At 49.9% G+C, this 19,548-nt stretch overlaps 1 protein-coding gene across 1 annotated transcript in view; it reads left to right on the top strand.

Moving 5' to 3' along the window:
• The window catches only part of EPHB1 (EPH receptor B1), a 408,827-nt gene that overhangs the window by 145,006 nt on the left and 244,273 nt on the right, over window positions 1-19,548 (top strand). The window contains exon 3 of the mRNA XM_006214554.4: window positions 497-1,178. Coding sequence (XP_006214616.1) covers window positions 497-1,178 — 682 coding nt within the window. The remainder of the gene's footprint in view (window positions 1-496; window positions 1,179-19,548) is intronic.

A 19,548-nucleotide genomic window follows, 5' to 3' on the forward strand; every position in this document is an offset into this window, starting at 1 on the left:
TCAGAGATACAAAGGAGTTTCACCGCAATAAAGAAATTAGGTTCAGAAAGGAGGATTTCCAAGGTGGGGGTGTCATGTCCAAGGTGGGGGTGGTCAGACCCCTAAGCCACAGAGTGACTGTTGCGAGTAGAGTCGGTGGTGTTGAGGATGAAATTCCCTGCCGTCACGCAGGGCTAGGAGCTGCAGGTTGTCCCTGCGGTTGTAATGAGCCATTGTCACAACGTGAGAGTTGTAGGCTGGATACAGGGAGGTTTCCTCGGGTGAAGTGTGTTATATTTTGGGATAGACGACAGAGAAATCTTCTGAAGTCTGCGTATAAGGAGATCTTTGGAAAGAAATGAGGATTAGGTGTGTTCATTTCTCAAGTCAAGCGGCGGGACTGCTGAGCTCATAAGGCCCCCTCCAGCTCCAGGCTTCTCCTCTGCTCTGCCAGTCCCATCTTCTTACTCTCTATTTTGTGTTTTTCATGTGTGTGCCTGTGGCCTGCTTGGTCCAGTGGGAAGAAGTGAGCGGCTACGATGAAAACCTGAACACCATCCGCACCTACCAGGTGTGCAATGTTTTCGAGCCCAACCAGAACAACTGGCTGCTCACCACCTTCATCAACCGGCGGGGGGCCCACCGCATCTACACGGAGATGCGCTTCACGGTGAGAGACTGCAGCAGCCTCCCCAACGTCCCAGGCTCCTGCAAGGAGACCTTCAACTTGTACTACTACGAGACCGACTCCGTCATTGCCACCAAGAAGTCGGCCTTCTGGTCAGAGGCCCCCTACCTCAAAGTGGACACCATCGCTGCAGACGAGAGCTTCTCCCAGGTGGACTTCGGGGGCAGGTTGATGAAGGTCAACACCGAGGTCAGGAGCTTCGGGCCTCTTACGCGGAATGGTTTTTACCTCGCTTTCCAGGATTATGGAGCCTGTATGTCTCTCCTTTCTGTCCGTGTCTTCTTCAAAAAGTGTCCCAGCATCGTGCAGAATTTTGCAGTGTTCCCAGAGACCATGACTGGGGCAGAGAGCACATCTCTGGTGATTGCTCGGGGCACGTGCATCCCCAACGCGGAGGAAGTGGACGTGCCCATCAAACTCTACTGCAACGGGGACGGGGAGTGGATGGTGCCCATCGGGCGCTGCACCTGCAAACCTGGTTACGAGGCCGAGAACAGCGTGGCCTGCAAGGGTAAGCCCTGGGGCTCCTGGGCCTTTTCTTCCTGCCCCACCCCCCCCACCGGGCCAGGGCCAGGCCTGCAAAGGTCCCCACCTCCAGTTCTGGATCCTGAGGGGACAGGAGAGCCTAATGGCTCCTGCCAAAGCTCTAGGCAACCTCTTCTCCTATAATAGGCATGATGATTTTCCAGTTGTGTCCAAGCAGAATATCAGTTTTCATGGTTGGAGGGGAGAGATGAGGAGAATTCCAAATGGTGTATAATAACTCAATAACCACTCAGTTATATTTAGTTTTGGGGACACTGACATTTAGACTTTCCTTTTCTGTCTTTCACACACACACACGCACACACACCCTTGCATCCTGTCCAGCCCCACAGCCCTGTGCTCTGAACCATGGAGAATTTGGGTTATCATGGACAAGTCACTCAAGGGTCATTGAGAAGTGACTGAATTTGGAAAATATCTGAGTTCCTTTCAGGCCAGCTCCCCTGGCACTCAGCTTGGTTCTGAACCCATGCAGCTTATTAACTCAAAGCCCCCTGGCTTGGCTGTCCTCCTCCAGGGGCTCAGAGCCAGGCCCTGTGGCAGGGATGGGGCCTCGACTTAGTATGTCCTGAAAGGAGGGGAAGTTGCTGGAATGGGGGTGGGGCAGTACCCTGTGCTGTGTTACCTTTGCTTCTGAGCGATGCCAGCTTTGCAGTTGGGGGTGTCACATTGGATCGCCTCAGTCCAAGAGAGCACATGTCCAAAACGTGGCCATAAACATGCTAACATGGCTCGAAACTCGGTCTTCTCTGGGAGTTAACAGAAAGGTCTAGGCAGTCCACAGCTCATCTGTTACCTGAGTACATGGAAGCTGAACATGGGGGGGATCCAAAGTTGGGAAGGAGAAGACAGTTTTCCTTTATTAAAATTTGCTGTGGCCTTCAAAGTTTCAGATTCTTTCAAGAGCAAGCCTCCCCATATGGACCTCAGAAGTGACCACCTTGACCCTAACTCATTATTTGGCTTGCCCTCATCCTTTGGGGACAACTTGGAGGTGGGGGGAGCCGTAGTTGCTCCTTCTCCATCATGAGCTTCCTGCCAGCTGTTCCCTGTCGTCATCCCCATCCTGCCTGGGTGTCAGAACGTCCCTCGTGTGTCTCCTTCCCTGCTTACCTTGCTCTCCAGACACCTGCAGGTGATGCCCGCCGGCTCTGTGATCCTTTGGGCTCCGCTACCTGCCTGGGTCGGGGCCCTCACACAGCTGTTCCGAGGCCCGCTGGGAGTGGAGAGCTGTGCCTTTGTGTCTTTATGGGATTTCTGGGTATGGTACCCGTGACGGGTGGTGGGTGATGTGCAAACAGGGGAGAGAGGCCAGATCAAGAGACGAATCAAAGCAGACAGTTTTAAAACCAGCTGGGCCTGGTTCCATAGTGCTTCTCTTTGTCCTGTTGATTGGGGGTGAGAGGGAGGTGCCCTCCCGGGCCCGTGTCATGGTCTGAGTGGGGACCCCAGCACCAGGCTGACTTCTTAAAGGTGCAAGTGCAGCAGCTGCCAGGCACGCTTGCCGTAGCAGGGTGATTTCTCCAGGCTTCAAAGGGCTGCCATGCTGCACTTGGCTGGCTGGGGCCCTCTCATTTTTCTCATTATTTCCTGAGCAGAACGGCAGGAAGCAGAGCAAGCATTGATTGGTTCTGATTTAATTGGGACTCTGGGAACAGGCTCTCATGTCTTTGGTCTAATTGGAACTTTTCTCTTTGCGGGGCGGGGGGCGTTCTGCTGTCTCTGCTGCTTGTCAGTCACCTCCTGTGGTGGTCCTGGGCGGCCTCTGGGGACAAATACGTAAATGCAGGTGGTCTCTTTCCACTCGCATCTTCTTTACCCAGCCGCAACCCGCTCCTGACTTTTGGTGCACGTTCCTAATCTAGAGCTCTTAGGAACCTGACTTGACTTCGCAAATGGCTTGTTGCAAACTCTTTGGAGGCTGGATGAAATGGGGACCCCAGGGCACCATCACGTTTCCATTTCAGGGTCACAGGCAACCACATTTTGGTGGCATTTCTGAAAGTGGAGGGTATCAAGCCAGGCAGCATCATGGGTCCTGCAGTCCAGCAGCCTGGCTGAGCTCAGTGCCCTAGAAGGGCAGAGAAGCCTCTTTTCCTCCATCTCAAGAACTTTAAGCTGCATCTTCCAAATTCTTCACCCTGGGCTCTGCTGGTAACCTAGCCTTGGTGGCTGAGCTCAACCTCCCTCTCCAGGGCTCACAGCAGTGCTTCCCGGGCAGGTGAAGGGGCCTAGGGCATAGACAGTGATCTGGGGACGACTCTAATCCCTTTGGATTGGGATGGAGGATTTATAACTGGTCCCCGGGGTGTATCTTCAAGGGAAGGTGTTCAGCTCATCTTGCATGCTCATGCTGGTTGTCAGGTGGGCACTGCCGCCCTTCACAGCCATTTTGGGGTGGCCTGCCTTATACAGCCAGCTTTCCTGAGGCCTGGAGTGTGAGAATGGTGGACGCAATAGAGGATTGTGGGTGAGAAGGAGCGAATCTCCATCAGCTGTCCTGGTGGGACTGGAGAAGGAAGGCGAGCTACTCTCTCCCTACACAGCCCTGAGACCAGATGCCCTGGAGCCCGGCTGGGAGAAGCCTGCGTGGTTCTGCGATTCACACAGTTATGTTGATCTGATAAAATTTTCTTTTCTGGCTGTTTGAACCTGAGCCTTTGCATGTGTCCGATCTGCAGGGTGGCAGAAAGACTATTCTTCATATTGTTTCTCTGGCTGGACAGGCTTTTCCCCACGGGCAAGAATCTTACTCTGACTCTCGCCTTGAGTCTGCTAAACCCTCTCCTGTCAAAGTCATGGTGACCCGTCACTCAGTTTTGCAGAAGCATCTGGAGACCAATTAGGCAGCTTAGCCAGCAAAGAGTGGTCCTGGCCTAGAGCTGTTCCTGGTGTGAGGAGGGAGGGTGCTGAGAGGAGGGTTAGCAAGCAGAGGAAGCCATGGGGAGATCTTGCACATCACGATGTGTGGCAAGCGGCTCCCAGACTTTCTAGAGGGCTCCATGTCCCAAGGCCTGTTCCGGACTCGTCCTTCTGCACACAGGTTGGACTGACCGAGCAGAATCACAGCAGTCTGCTCACCCCGCCAGGGCCTCCGACTCCATCATGCATTTAGCTCCCTGAAATTGTTAATTGCTAGGCAAATGGCCCACCTGCTCCAACTTTAAGTTTTATGCTCATAGTATAGCAGATTAATGGGAAATCATGGCTTGGTCGTTACCCACCCGCATGCCTTCCCTTCTCAGGCTGCTGGCTAAGTCGATTCTTTGTGTGAGTCCCCACAGCCTAACGGTCCCTGGACCAGGTGCTCAGCAAGCTCTCTCTGTGCCATGGAGCCTAAAATGTTGCGTCAGCTAAAGCTGGTCTCAGGGGAGGATGGCTGGGCTGAGACTGACCATCGCTCGGGGGAACTTGGCATGGGCAGACCTCTTATCTGTCTGTTAGAAGCTTGAGGGCTGCAGTATCCCATATGGGTGCCCGAGGAGGGGTCCCAGGTGCTGGGAGAGCCTCTGGCAGCCAGATCTTAGCTCCCGCAGTATTCTCCTGGGGCCTGGATCTGTGTCCACCCCCAAGTTCCATGAGGGCCTGTCTTTCCCTCGCAGACACAGTCCCTGTAGCTTCCAGAAGGAGCTGCCTCATTAGCCTGCCTATCCAGCCCTAGTCAGGGCTCAGGAAATGATGCAGTACATACCCTTCTCTGCCATTGTCCCTTGCTCCTGCCAGGCTGGCCTTGGCTCACCCCGCAGAGGGCACACCCTGATCCTTAAAGGTGCCTAGGCCTTTATTGTAGATGCAGGGTGATGGAAAGGGGGAAGGTCGTGTCCAGGTGGAAGAGGCCAAACCTAGAGACTGGAGCTGTGCTGTGAACTTCTGGGTGATTTTTAGGTCAGTCTTTTTTCAATGACAGTCTTATCCTCTCTGCCTACTTCCCAGGGTATGTGGCAATCCAGGGAGGGGATGGATATGAGGATGCTCTGTAAGATGTGCAGCCCTTAAACATACCACCTGGCTCTGGTTATTCAGGCAACAAGACTCTGGAATGAAAGTGGTGTGCCGTGCCCCCATCCACAGACACTGCTTAACAGGAGTCCTGAGCACCCAGCCACCACCTCCCTGCAGGCCAGCCCCAGCGCCGTGGCGGTCGAGCAGTGAGATCAGCATGCAGGCATGGTCCACTGTCCCTCGACGGGTCAATGGGTCAGTCAACACACGTTGGAAAAATGTGGCCCATGCGGCTTGCCTCAGGGCAGGGGGTCTAGGCAGGTAGTCTTTGCGAGCTGAAGGTCTAAGTGGGGAGAGGTGAGTCCCCAGGTCTGAGAGAGAAGGATGCTATTTCTGAAGCAGTGATTCTTGATCCCATAGTGGGCATGGGAACCCCCAGGAGAAGTTTTAAAGAATGACATCCCCAAGTGCTCCCTTCTGAGATCGCACTGGTCAGGTCTGTTTGGGGCTGAGGCTGAGAATCTGGCTGTAAATTCCAGACTTGGACCATCTATGCATCCAGAGTCTAGAAGTAGGGGTCCTGGGTGAGGTCACTGAAGGTGTCTTAGGACTTGTGGGATTTATAGAAAGGATGGGTCTGAGAGGACATAGAAGAGGCTGGGAGAGGGGGCCGTGGGAGCAGGCTGCAGTGGATGGCCTGAGCATGAGGCCTCAGGCCAGCAGGGAGGGGATGCTCAGAGCATCACTGGACCTTGTGTAGGGGCTGGGACTGCAGGAAGGTGGTCCAGGGCCCTGATGAGGCCAGAGAGTATAGACGTGGCACCAGCTGCTGGGAAGCCCCAGAAAGGCTCCGGGCAGAGGATAGAGTGCTGAAGGCTGAGGGCAGACTGCCTCTAGGTTACAGAAAAGAGCAGCCTTTCCTTGGGGCTGGGTCACTCAGAACTGTCCTCAGAACAGCAGGGGTGCCGCTGCTTTCGCCAGGGGCATGGTCAAACCAGCAGGATTCCCCTGCCCTGTTCAGGGCCGGCCAGCCGGGGTTGGGGCTGAGCCTGCATGTCCTGTAACCGGGAATCCGTGTGGCTTTCCCGGGGGTGCTCTCGGGGCAGCTGAGATCATCCCATCTCTAGATGTCGGCAGGGCCTTGGCAGCTCCTAAAGAAGAACAGAGACATTCTTGGTTCTTCCGGCCCCTGCTTTGTGTCTCTCCAGCTCCCTAGTATCCCGCAAAGCCCTGCCTTGGGTCCTGCAACCTCACGGGCCCTGCCTGTTCCCTGGCCACACTTCCTGGCCTCTCCCTCAGGTCTCTTCACTCCCCGCTCGCTCCCTCCACATAAGAACTGTTTTTCTTGGTAATTTTCCACCTCCATGTAAATTTCTTCATGCCTGGAAACCCCAGGGACATTTTGAACCTTTCAGCAGTTTCGAGCCTTTGTCAGCTTGAGCTGCCGCGATGAGCCAGTTTGTAAGTCTGAGGGAGCCGAGACAAAAACCTGCAGGATTTGAAAGTGGAGGAAGATGTGTCTAATTTAGCTCTTCTAGGAAAAAGAAGTTTCTGGGGCCTATTTCCACCTCCCTTAGGGTGGCTGGGTTCCAGCTCTGTCTTCTCACCCTGGGTGTTGAAAGGGGGACCTGCGGGAGCGTGTGTGTGTGTGTGTGTGTGTGTGTGTGTGTGTGTGTGTGTGTCTCACTGTGCTGGCAGCCGCGTTCTGGGCACTGATGAACCCTTTCCGCTGTGCTCTCTCTGCCCCATCAGCTGATGGCTGGTGAGTGAGAGGAAGGCCACAGCCTAGACGGCCAGCCTCCGCTCCAGCCCCAGGGAGACTGGCTTTGCTTCCGGCTCGGGGAGGCCAGGGTCATTAACACCGCAACCCTGTAAGATGAGCTTTATAATAGGATTTCCCAACAGGCTACTTCATTTAGAAACCTCTCGGGCCTCCTCTGCTTCCCACGGTGGCCCTGCCCAGCGCCCTCCAGAGAGGAATCCGATGTAATTGTCTGGATGTAATGGGCTGTGACACCAGCATGAGCAACAGCAAACAGGGCTGGAAGGATGCCCTCTGCCTCACCGACTCCAGCACGCCGGGCACGGACTTGCGGTTCTGGACTCTGGAGGCAGCAGGGGACGGCAAGGGGAGCAGAGAGGTGGAGCAGCTCGGTTCCAAACCCCTTTGTGCCCTGAGCTGCTCCTTGTGTACTTGAAGGATGGTCCGGGGTAGAAGCACTCAAATTCCACTGTCAGGATTCTCCCAGATTAGTGCTAGAGTTACTGAGAATGTTCCGGGCACGAGAGCTGTCCGGGGTGGAGGTCCATGACTTAATAAATGTGTGTTATCAGAGATGACGGTGAAGGCACCATAGGTCATTACTGCGGTGGTGTGGGCAGTGGAGACATCGTGGGGTGAGCAGTCTAGCTGCGGCCCTGAGGCCACCACTACTGCCCCATCAATGGCCCATGAAGAACTGAAACTGCTCAAGCTGAGGTGGAAGTGGGTGGGATACCGAACAAATGTCCATTCTGACCGCCTCATTGATCCATGGAGAGAGGGCAGCCAGAGGGCATCTCTGGACACCGGTCTAGAGAGCCCTGCTGGGTGATGTCGGAGTGGGGATCAGACCCAGGCTCTGATACCACTGCCTGTCTCTGCTTCTGAGACTGGTTTTTGTTGACATTAACCATCCTTGGACGCACAGCATGTGTTTTCAGGAATATCAGCCCCCTCTTGGCTGCTCTCCCATGAGCCCTCTGCCTGTGTCTATGTTGCCCCTTCTTTTTTCTTGGGTCTGGGTGCTCTGTGGAGCTGCGCTCTGTGGTTATACATTTCTGTACCGTACAGCTCAGGGCTCCACGTTGACTGCCCCTTTTTCTTTTCAACCTCTCTGGAAGCAGTACTGTCTCTCCAGATGCTCTGCCATGTTGAGCCATCCAGGGGGTACACAGTGTCTCAGGGGGGTGACCCCATGCTCCCTGGGAAGGACAAGGTCTAAGGCTTTGTGCTTCCAGAGAAGGGGGCAGGACTGTGGGCTGGTGGCCTGGTTGTGGCGCTCTAATCAGCATGAGGACCAGCAGGGGCTCCCAGGGCTGAACCCTGTCTCAGGCAGGGCTGTGCTCTCACTTAACCCCTTTGTTTCCTGTCCTCATCTCTCTTTGGAGTGGGACAGTCCTTGTCTGCAGAACCTGAGCACACACATCTGCACGAACTTTCTTGCCTGGATGGGGAATCACTACTTTCGAGTGACGAAAGGATGAGTCTGTGTAGCTGCAGGTGTGCCGGGCTCATCCTCTCCTCCTGTGTGTGTGTGTGTGTGTGTGTGTGCGCACGTGCACACGCGCGTGCGTGTCCTCGTGGCCAGAAGGGTTAGGAGAAAACCAGCTCAGCCACATCAGGCCCTGGAGAGGTTGGTGAGGGTGAGCAGGCAGTGTGGGGAGCCTCAAGAGACTTCTTGGAATCACCGGACAGCAATCAGGGCCAGGGAGGGCCAGACTCAGTCCTCATAAGGGTTTTCATTGCGGGTGGGGCCCAGTTCAGGAGAAGGGCTGGACCAGGAAGCAGGCACTCTAGTTTCTGGCTGGTCCCTGGCCTCTGTCTAGAATAACCCACCAACCAACCCTCTGGGACGCAGAGTGGTGTGGTCACTGGGTCTTGGGGTATGACCATCGGGGCCCTGCTCCAGTCTCTCCTTGCATGACTTCTGGCCTCCCGTACCTCAGTCAGGTTGGAGTCCACTCAGGAGTTCCTATGGATGGAGTGACTCTGTGCTCATTCTTTATGTTTTTATTGGGCACCTTTATACTTATCCACTCAGATGGAGCAGATTTACTTCTGAGAATCTTCTCGATTCTTAGCTCTTAGAAAGCACTTTCAGTGTCCAGAGGGCAGCGGGGCCATGAGTGACCTGTGGAGGGTGGTCCCTCCCAGGTGGGTAAGACCTCCAGTGAGTCCAGCCCACCCAATGACACTTCCTTTGCTTTCCCGCCATGGTCTCCCAGCCTGCTCTTGGACACCTCTAGTGATGGGACACTCAGACTTCCTGAGGCAGTCTGGTTCACCTCTGAGTCCTAGGATTGGAATGAGTCAGGGGCCCACTGCTCCCATCCCTGGGGTAAAGCTTTTATGCAAATCTCCCTTCTCCTAAGTTGTCTTTTGCTGTTGTTACTGTTTTTTAAATGTTTTGAACAGGTAGGACATCTGAAAAGTAAGCTTTCCTCTGACTTGTGTCCTCATCAGGGTCCCTCCCTGTTTTACTTTCTGATGTTCTCTGTCCAAGAGGGTCCATGCATCTGTACCCAGACCACAGAGGCAAACTTTCCCCACCTGCACAGGACATCCTGCTCAGGGTTTTCACCTAGTCCCCACCCCCCACTCCCTTTCTTACTTAACAGTGAAGATTAGCAGTAGTTTGGTTGTATCACATAGAAATCTGCCCTTTCTTTCCGATGATTGTGTAGTGTATTCCATTGGATAGATGTGCCTTTGTTTGATTGGCACATTTATTTACATGTAGGTTGCTTTCTGTTTTTTGTTGTTTCTAACCAACATTTCAACAAACATCCTTGTGCCTTCAACTTTGCACTTAGATGTGAGCATATCTGTGAGATGAATCCATTAATTAATTTATTCCATGAATATTTATTGAGGATTTTCTGTGTGTCAGGCACTTTCCTAAGAGCTAAGAATGCAGCAAATCCTTAGAAGTAAAATTGCTGAATCAGAGTATATCAGTTTTTAATTTTGATAGATATTCCCAAGCAGTCCTCTAAAAAAAAGGCATTTGCTGCCAGTTTTTGCTCCCACCAACAATATACGAGAGTTCCCGTTGCGTGTACTTCTGCCAGATAATAGGATATCAATCGTTTTTATCTTTGCCAATCTGATAGATGAAAGCTGGCACCCCACTGGTTTCTGTTTGCCTTTGACTTGCTATGAGGGGCATCGAACATGGCAAAGTTCCATAAATTGCCCTCTTTGGGAGTTGAGTTGCAAGCGTTCCTATGTAAGGCATCTCTCAGCTCTCACCCTTTGGCCCAGTCCCTCCACCCACATTCCTTCCTTTAACTCTCCCAGTTTGCCTCTGGAGCCTCGAGGCTCAGCTCATTTTGGTGGCTCCTACTTAGCTGCCCCTTCCTCCATCACCAGCCGTCAGTTCTCACCTCCTCTAGCCTCCTCTTCACTTCTTCTGCAGCATCCCTTCCTCACCAGATCTGCCACTCCTTCCCTGGCAACCTGAATCTGTCTTGGCCCCATCCCGGACCAGGTATCCACACCCCAGGGGAGCGCACACCTTCCCCCAGCTCTGCTGATGCCATGGCCGGCTTCTGCCAATGAGCCTTGTCTTAGCCGGGGCTGCTGCCACCGCCTCCATCACTGTTTGGTTTTTGTCTTCAACTCTGCAGCAGTTCTTTCTCCTTGGGGAGACTTCCTACCTCTCTTACTGGCCTCAGCCTCCCTCTCCCCTCTTCCTTGTCCCCCTCCTCTCCTCTGTTCTCCCCTTTCTTCCTTCTTTCCTCTCTCTCTTCCTTCCTCACTACTTTCTGTTAAATATATTCAGGTTAAAAAGTGAGTCAGCTTCAAGAAAACCAATAAATAATAAATTAAAAACCTGGCGGGTAGATATGGCAAAAAGCAATAGAGATAATATGCAAATGATGCTTAAGAGACTGCTGACTTGCTCTGTTTACCTGGACTGAGAAAGCAGCTTATACACTCTTCAGGGCAGTCCTGCATTTCATTGTCAGAGAGTGGTGATGGTTATTGTTCGGGTACTGAGCAAACGTTTTTGGTTTGGCTTCCGGCTTGCGTTGAAGCACTAATACAACGTGGTTATCATTTATAGAGTGTTCACTCTGTACCATCTGCCAGATTCTTTTCCTGCATTATCCTTGAAATCCTCACAATAGCCCTATGAGGTACATATGGCTATCATCCTTGTTTTTCAGTTGAAGATACCGAGGCACAGAGAAGCTAAGTAACTTTGCCAAAGTCATACAACGTAGGACTCTGAGACTTGACTGACAACTGCTGTTCTGTATCCCTCCCCCAGTTGGAGGAGAGCGAGATCCTCTTATGGGCAGATTGTGATTTGTGATGGGAGCTGGGGCTTCTGTGTCCCATGTGGTCTGACATACAAGCCTTCGTTAAGGTATTCAAAGAAAAGCCATCAGAGTTTGAACTGTATTTCCATTGGCTAGGGGTCAACCAGAAGATTCGTGGTGTGACCATGCTTACTGCAAAAATGAATCAAAGACACACCCCTCCACCTCCATGGTCAGCCCAGCTCTCAGTCATCTCCTCCCCGAGCTCCCCATGGGCAGAGCCACTCAGTATGTCTCTGTGTCCCAAACACCCACCCTGTGCCATCCATTAAATAAGAACTAAATGAAACACATTGAAAACAAAATTGGTGGGAGCAGGATGTGTGCTGAGGAGGAAGGAAGGCTTTGCATTAGAATGTGTAAGAAGACATTTCAGCAGCGTTGGGTAGCGTAAACTCTGAAAAGGCCAGGCAGGAACAACGGAATGCGAGTCCGATCACAAAACGTGCGCTGGGAGAGGTGACGATGGCAGAACCAGATGGAGGAAGTAACCAGTGATAGCAGAGGTGTTGTCTGTCTGTTGTCCAATAGAGTGACACGTTGTGCACACACATGCACACACAGGAGAAAATCAACAGGACGGTTGCAAGCCCATACGTCATGAAACCCCTTCCCTGAAAGTTGGTGATAATGTATCAGTTTGACAGAGGAGATAAGGTCAGTGCAACGTGTGTGTTTCAAGTGGAAAATGACAATCTGCTCTTTGCACAAGACGGATAGAGCTTCTCGTTGAAATTGCATGGAATATGCAAGAACTCTGCCAAATCATGAACTTGGCAAAACTGGGCCTGTTCCGGGAATTGAGCGATTGGAGGGTTTCTATCTGGGTCTGTCACACACATGCCTACGTTGATCCGAATCTGGCGGCCCTTGTGACTTGGGCTTCTCCTTCTTGCTGGTTCCGTTTGGCTTCCCCTCTGCATCTTCGGCCAAATTTGTTCTCCTGTTTTCTTTTCTTTTCCTCCGTTTATTCTGTTCTCTTGTCTGTCTTCTCTCTGGACTTGATTCGAAATGAGACAGAAAGCACATCCCATTGGTAGAATTTTCATGAATGGAGGGCTATTTTCATTCATTGTTTTTATTTTTTTCCCTAGGAAACTATTTAGATGCAAATTGCAAGGAAAAACGAATTTTTGCATATAGTAAAATGTAGGAAATTAGTGTTTCTCACTGAAATCAATTGCAAATATTACAAGAATGATTTTTGTCATCAAAATTATTAATATACGGAATTAGGGTATCGCTCAGTGGTAGAGTGCATGCTTACCAATTATGAGGTCCTGGGTTCAATTCCCAGCACCTCTGTTAAAAAAAAAATAAACAAATAAATAAACCTAATTACCCCCCTCAAAAGAAAAAGCCCACAAATAAGGAGAAATTTTTTTTAAAACAGTGAGAGAAGAAAAGATTAAAAATTTGTTAATATATAATCCCACATGTTGAAAATAAGATCCTTTATTTGAAAGAACGATAGCTTTTTAAAAAAAGTCTTTGTCGAATGCCCTTCTTTTCCGTGTTCATTTCTTTATTTTTCTGGAACAAACTCTGTTTCTTTCAGTTTCTTCAACCCTATTTTTGATTATTCTTGGCTTATAAGAACTCATTCAAGCTTCCTTTCCCCCTAACATCTTTTAAGTCTTTCGGTCCGGCTACTAGTTCAGAACCAGTGACCAGAGCTGTTCACTGTTGAGTAACATACCCAGTCCAGGTGCTGGATTCAGTCTTTCAGGCTGACAGTGCCCGTCCCCTTGGGTGAATGTCTCTGCCCACCTACTCCACCCACTGACCTCAGAATTTCCTCTAATGAAAACCCAGTTATTTGGGAGAGTGTTTCATCTTTGGGGATTGCCCTCCTCTCTCCCTTTTGCTCTGAACCCCATCAGGGTGCGCTTCCTGCCCCCTGCTTGCCCACAGGTAGAGCCTAAATGTGAACAGTCCCAATGCGAGCAGCAGGCCCCCTCCCCTCTCAGGCCTTTCTACAGCCTTGGGGGCCATGGGTTTGCTACCCAGAGAGCTGACAGCACACAAGCCCATGGGATGTCCATGCCCCACACTGTCTTCCTGACCCAGGAGGAAGAGGCAGAGGCGGCTGGACATCCTGATCCCCCTGGGTCCTCTCCCCACCCTGGCTCCCCGAGTGGCCAGGCCTTTATGGTCCCCTCCACCGCCCGCACCCCCCCCCCCCACATCTCCATTCCTGCCCGTAGCGGTAAGCTGTGTGCCGGCCCTTGCCTCTGGGCCACAAAGGGCTCTGTAGACAGACATTGTGTGCTGTTTGCCAACACGGGGGCCCGGGTACACAGAGGGGGCGAGGGAGAGGCCAGCTGCTCTCTCCTTTCACACAGACCTTTGCTTTCTCCCTTTCAGCCTCCCCCTCGCCTCTCTGTCTTTGAACGTGCAGACAAAAATTTAAAAAGCGGTTGCTAATTAGAGCCAGAGAATGAGGGTGAGCCTGGAAGAGGGGTGCAGCCGAGAGGCCAGCTCCATGCAGATCAGCCAGGGAGGGAAGGACGGGGCCCCAGAAGGGGCTGGGGAGGGACGTTTTGACAAAATAAGCAGCAAGGCTTCTTCAGGATGGTGGAGAGGGATTTTGCCTTAACCTCCCCTCGTAAACGGGGAGGGAACAAGACCTGACAGAGCTTCTTGTAAACTCCCGTGGCCGGCACTCACCCACCCTAGCCCTCCTTATCTCTGTCCCTCTAGCCCAGTAAACAATATTGTCTACTTTGGGAACATTTAAGTGTATCCTTTATTCGTAGTTTCGGTCCTGGCTGATGGAGAGCGGGCAATCACGGGCTTCTCTTCCCAGCCAGGGCGGGCTGAGCGGGGAGCTTCCGCGTGTTGGAGCCGCTGAGTCACCAGGAAGCCCCAGCTTGGAAAATGTCTTCTGACAAATCAAGGCTTTCCGTCAACGCTTTTTTCTCACCCAGTCCTATTCTTGGTTCCCTGAGGGATTTCTTTTCCTGACCCGGTGTCATTAAGTTTGCTAAAAGCAGCCCCGATGCCCCGTGCTGAGGTGCTGGTTGCCTGGTGGGTGGCTGGCTGGGGGGAGAGCAGGCAGTGTTAGGACGGGACCCTGAGCCCTTTCAACCCACGGCAGCCTCAGGGAAGGTTCTAGATACCCACAGCAACAGGGCCAGGGGCATCTACCTGCCAGAGCTTAGAATGGAGCGGCCAGGCTCAGTGAAGGCCTGGAGGTGCCTGGGAGGACCGGCTTTGGAGAGCTGTCAGTCGTGGGGAGGGAGAGTTTCCTGGCAACTTGGCCTGTCTAGAGATGCAGTTTCTCCAGGGATATGGGGAACGAACCCAAGATGCAGACATGCAAAGGTTTTGATGTCAGTGCCCTGTGCATCGAAAAAATGAGGTAATTTTCAGATTTTCTTGTGAATGTAGATGAAGAAAAGGAGAACAGCATGATGTGGAAGGCTCACACACGCTGGTACTAACTAGTTAGGGAGGAAGAAAGGAGAAGGAAATAGAACCTGGAGAGAAAGGCTGGTAACTAGCTCATCCTTCTCCGCTGGTGGCTGCTTAAGGTGATGGCCTCATGTGAGAAGAGAGACCAAGCTGGAATCTATTGAGAAAATCCTTGGATTCTGGGATGAGGGATCAAAATGCACTTTTCCGGACTCCATCCGCAGTGGACTGTGTCTAGCACACAATGTGCTTCTCTAGGAGCCCAGTGCACCCAGTCTTAACCCTGACCAAGGACTCCTCTAGAAAACAATGGCTTGGGTCTGTGTATTATGCAACTAGCCAGGCCACAGAGCTGTTGAGAAAACAGCCAGGCATGGGTAGTTGTCCAGAGCTGGTGGCAGGAAAGCTCGGGTTGTTCCGTCTGGGCTCTGTGCTTCTTAGCAGAATGACCTCTCTGGGACCAGTGTTGCTCTGCGTTAAATGGTTTTACAACACTGGGCTCTGGGTTTCTGGGAAGACTCCATGAGAATCTGTCTGGGTTTAGATTCTCTGGGTTCAGCCAAGATCTTGGCACATTGCAGGGGTTCAAAATGGGATGTTGCTATTATCAACATTTTTATTATTAAATTAACCAGAGGATAATTTTCTCTCTATCTCTGGTGGTGGTTCTCTTGAGGCATATGAGAACTGTGGAAAGAATGTGGTAAATTTACAGAGTCCCAGGAAGTATTAAGGTTTTGTTAACATGATCTGGGTCGCAAATACGTAAAGTATTTCACAGTCTCTGAAAGACAGTGGAAGCCACCCATCTTGTCATAAATGGAAATGAGCTTTTCCGGTTTGTCATGGCAAAATTAAACTTTTCTAGAATTCTTTTTTTATTTTTGGTAACTTTAAATTTTATTTAAAAAGTTGTCATACAGAAAATTCAACTTATTTTGGCAGACAGTTTGAAAAATTTGAACCTATGTATAGATTTTGTGTAGCCACCATAAAAATCCAGATACAGAAGAGATGCCTTCTGCTTTCCCACTGCCCCCTCCCATCCCCAACCCCTGGCGATCAATGACCTGTCCTCCCTCGTGTCACCTTTTGAGACTGGCTTCTTTCCCTCAGCCTGACACCTGTGACAGTCATCCAAATTGCTGTTCGTGTCAATTTGCTCCTTTTTCTTGCTGAGCAGAATTCCAGGAGATGGAGGCACCATATTTGACTTACCTATTCACCTGCTGCAGCACATCTGGATTGTTTCCAGTTTTTGGTGATTATCAATATAGTTGTAAACGTTCAGGTACAGGTTTTTGGGTAGACAGACATGCTCATTTCTCTAGGGTTAATCCCCAGGGGAGGGATTGCTAGGTCACATGGAAATAGTATGTTTATCTGCTAGGCTGAGTGGCTGTACCATTTTGTGTTACCACAGGCAGTTGCCCTGCATCCTTGTAGCTCTTGGTATTGTCAGCATTTTTTACTTTAGTCATTCGAATTAGTGTGTCGTATCTCATGGTGGTTTTAATTTGCATTTCTTTAGTGAATAATGATGTTGAATATCTTTTATGTGCTTATTTGCCATCTGTTTATACTGTTTGGTGAAGTGTGTATTCAACATTTTCGCCTACATTTTAATTAGGCTGTTTGTTTCCTTTTTTTTCCATTTTATTTTTGTTTTTACATATACATACATATGTTCCTTTTCATATTCTTTTTCATTATAGGTTAGTGTAAGATATTGAACATAGTTCCCTGTGCTGTACAATATAAACTTGGTGTTTATCTGTTTTATATATAGTAGTTAGTATCTGCAAATCTCGAACTCTAATTTATCCCTTCCCATTCCCTTTACACCCTGGTAACCATAAGTTTGTTTTCTATGTCTGTGAGTCTTTCTGTTTTGTAAGTAAGTTCATTTGTGTCTTCTTTCTAGATTCTGCTTATATAAGTGATATCATATGCTATTTTTCTTTCTCTTTCTGGCTTACTTCATTTAGAATGACATTCTCCAGGTTCATCCATGTTGCTGCAAATGGCGTTATTTTATTCCTTTTTTATGGTTCAGTGGTATTTCATTGTATAAATATACCACAACTTCTTTATCCAGTCATCTGTCGATGGACATTTAGGTTGTTTCAGGTTGTTTGTTTTCTTACTATTGAATTGGGAGATTTCTTTGTATATTTTGGATACAAGTCCTTTTGTTGAATGTGTGATTTAAAAATATTTTCCAGTTTGTAACTTGTCTCTTCTTTCTCTTAACAATGTCTTTTACAAAGCAAACATTTTTAATTTTCATGAAATCCAATTTATCTATTAAAATCTGTTTTATTAAAGATTTTATTTCTTTTTAGAGCAATTCTAGGTTCACAGCAAAATCAAGAGGAAGGTTCAGAGATTTCTCATATCCCCCCTACCCCAATACATTACCAGAGCGGCACATTTGTTGTAGTGGATGAATCTGTAGCATCATGATCACTCAGAATCTATAGTTTACAATATCGTTCACTCTTGGTGTTGTACATTCTGTGAATTTGGACAAACATATAATGACATGTCCATCATTACAGTATCATACAAAGTGTTTTCACTGCCCTCAGAATCATCTGTTCTCTGCCTATTCATCCTGCTGCACATCCATCCCCCGGCAACCACTGATCATTTTACTGTCTCCGTAATTTCACCTTTTCTACAGTGTCATAAAGTACCAATCATGCAGTATGCAGCCTTTACAAATTGGCTTCTTTCCCTTAGTAATATACATTTAAGGTTTCTCCGTGTCCTTTTGATAGTTTGACAGCTCAGTTCTTTTGAGAGCTGAATAATACTCCGTTGTCTGGAGACTCTATCCATATTTTCCAATTTATCCAACCAATTATTTTTTCAATAGTTCCAGAATAAGGGTCCTACTTTTGGTGTCATGTCCAGTAATTCTTTGCTCAACCCCAGGTCACAAAGGTTTTCTCTGAATGTTATCTTCTCAAAGTTTTGTAGTTTTGTGTTTTACATTCAGGTCTGTGATCATTTTTTTTTTTTTAATTGAAGTAGTCAGTTACAGTGTGTCAGTTTCTGGTGTACAGGATAATGTCCCAGTCATGCATATATGTAACATGTGTTTGTTTTCAGTTAGCTTCTGTTGAAGGTGTGAGGTTCAGGTTCAAGGTCATTTTATTATTATTTTGCTTTCAATGTCCAGTTGTTCCAACATCAGAGAAGGATCCTTCATCTCCTTTAAGCCTTTCCTTGAATATTACCTACTCAGTGGCCCCTACCCTGATCACTCTACTCACGGTGTAGACCACCCTCCATAACCTCCCATCTCCCCTACCTCGATTTATTTTTTTCCATAGCACTTATCATCTCTAACATAGCGTATCACTTACTTACTGATTGTGTGTATTATCTGTGTCTCTTCATTAGCACCTGGGCTGCATGAGGGCAGGGATACCTGAGGGTGCATGGAGAGGGGTCTGCTTGTTAACTGATGTGTCCTGAGTGATCGGTAAGCACTGGGTGCACAAAGAGGCTGGGGTCCCCTAGGGCACATGGCTGTAGAGGGAGAAGGCATGGGGGTGGCTGGTGGGAGCTCCCACACCGCCACAGCAATCAGATCCAGATTGAAGTGAGCTATCCAGAGCCCTGCCTCACAGGTCCATCAGGCAATACAGGTTTGTCAGAGTTTACACTCCACTCCTAACCCTTCACCCTGAGCTCTGCTCTCACTCACCAGCCCACCATATTGTTCGATGCCAGGAAGAACTTAAGCAATGAAACCATTTTTCCTCTATGTCTTAAAGTATTTGTTCCGTGAAATTTAAGCTTTATCCCTTTCCCCCCCTTCTACTTCTGGAAAGAAAAAAAGCGTTCTAATGCCCTGGGAAAATGATCTTAAACTCTAATCAGCCCTCCAGCCTGAGTGTGAGAAGCCACTCTGAGGAGGGGTGGTTGGCAGGCAGGGGGCTCGCGGGGAAAGCTGTTTGGGAGGCAGAGTTGGCTAGAAGAGAGGTTTCAACTGACAGCTGCTGACAGTGCTTCACTTCCAGCGATGGGGTTTAACTTATCAAGGGGGAGGCCCGGGGAATCGGAGAAGCAAAGAGAGGGAGCGGCCAGAAGAGAAGAGGGCAGGTTAGATAACATGGGGTGGGGGACTTGGTGGATTCCCGTCCTCTGTAACCAGCCCCTCTTCCTGCTGTCCCTTCACTGAGGCCCAGCAGCCCTCGCTCTATGTCTCTTCAATGGCAGGTGGGGGGCATGCTGACGCGGTGTCTCCCTGGGGTCTGCGCTGGAATTTCTGTGTAGGCGGGGCTCGTGGCCACAGTGTGGTTGGGTGGGTGGGGAGGGAGCTGGCTGGGCACTTGAAGGCTGTGTGTGTATAGCAGGCACACTGTTCTTAAAGTGAATGCTAATTTGGAGTGCAGGGCATTGATGGGGACAGGATGGGAGGGCAGCCGCTGAGTGTGTTGGGATCTGGCTAGGGGAGGTGGTCCTTCCCCTTCTTCGCTGCAGAGGAATTAGCTGGCCTCCCTGGATACCATCCCGCCTCCCGCCCCAAAGCGGAACCCTGCAGGTCCAGCAGATCCTGGCAAAATGCCCTTGGTTCAGCTAGCCCTGCTCTTTGATGATCTCTAAACAGCTAAGGCTCCTGGCCTCTTTGGAATCTGGTCACATACTGCGTTTGTTTCCAGAAAAGCAAACCCATGTTGTCTCCTATTTCTGTCTCATTTCCACTACTGGATAGACCCAGTTGGCTAATTTTTCCTTTTGATAAATTTGTTTCCGTTCAGTGGGAGGGGCTGCTGATTTTGAGTCATCAGACTTTAACGAAGACGCTCATTAACACTCGTGATAATTCATAGAAAAGAAGCCCTCCCAGAGCTGGCTGAAATGTTCTCCTT

Source organism: Vicugna pacos, chromosome 1, assembly GCF_048564905.1.
Source record: "Vicugna pacos chromosome 1, VicPac4, whole genome shotgun sequence".
Taxonomy (NCBI): Eukaryota; Metazoa; Chordata; class Mammalia; order Artiodactyla; family Camelidae; genus Vicugna; species Vicugna pacos.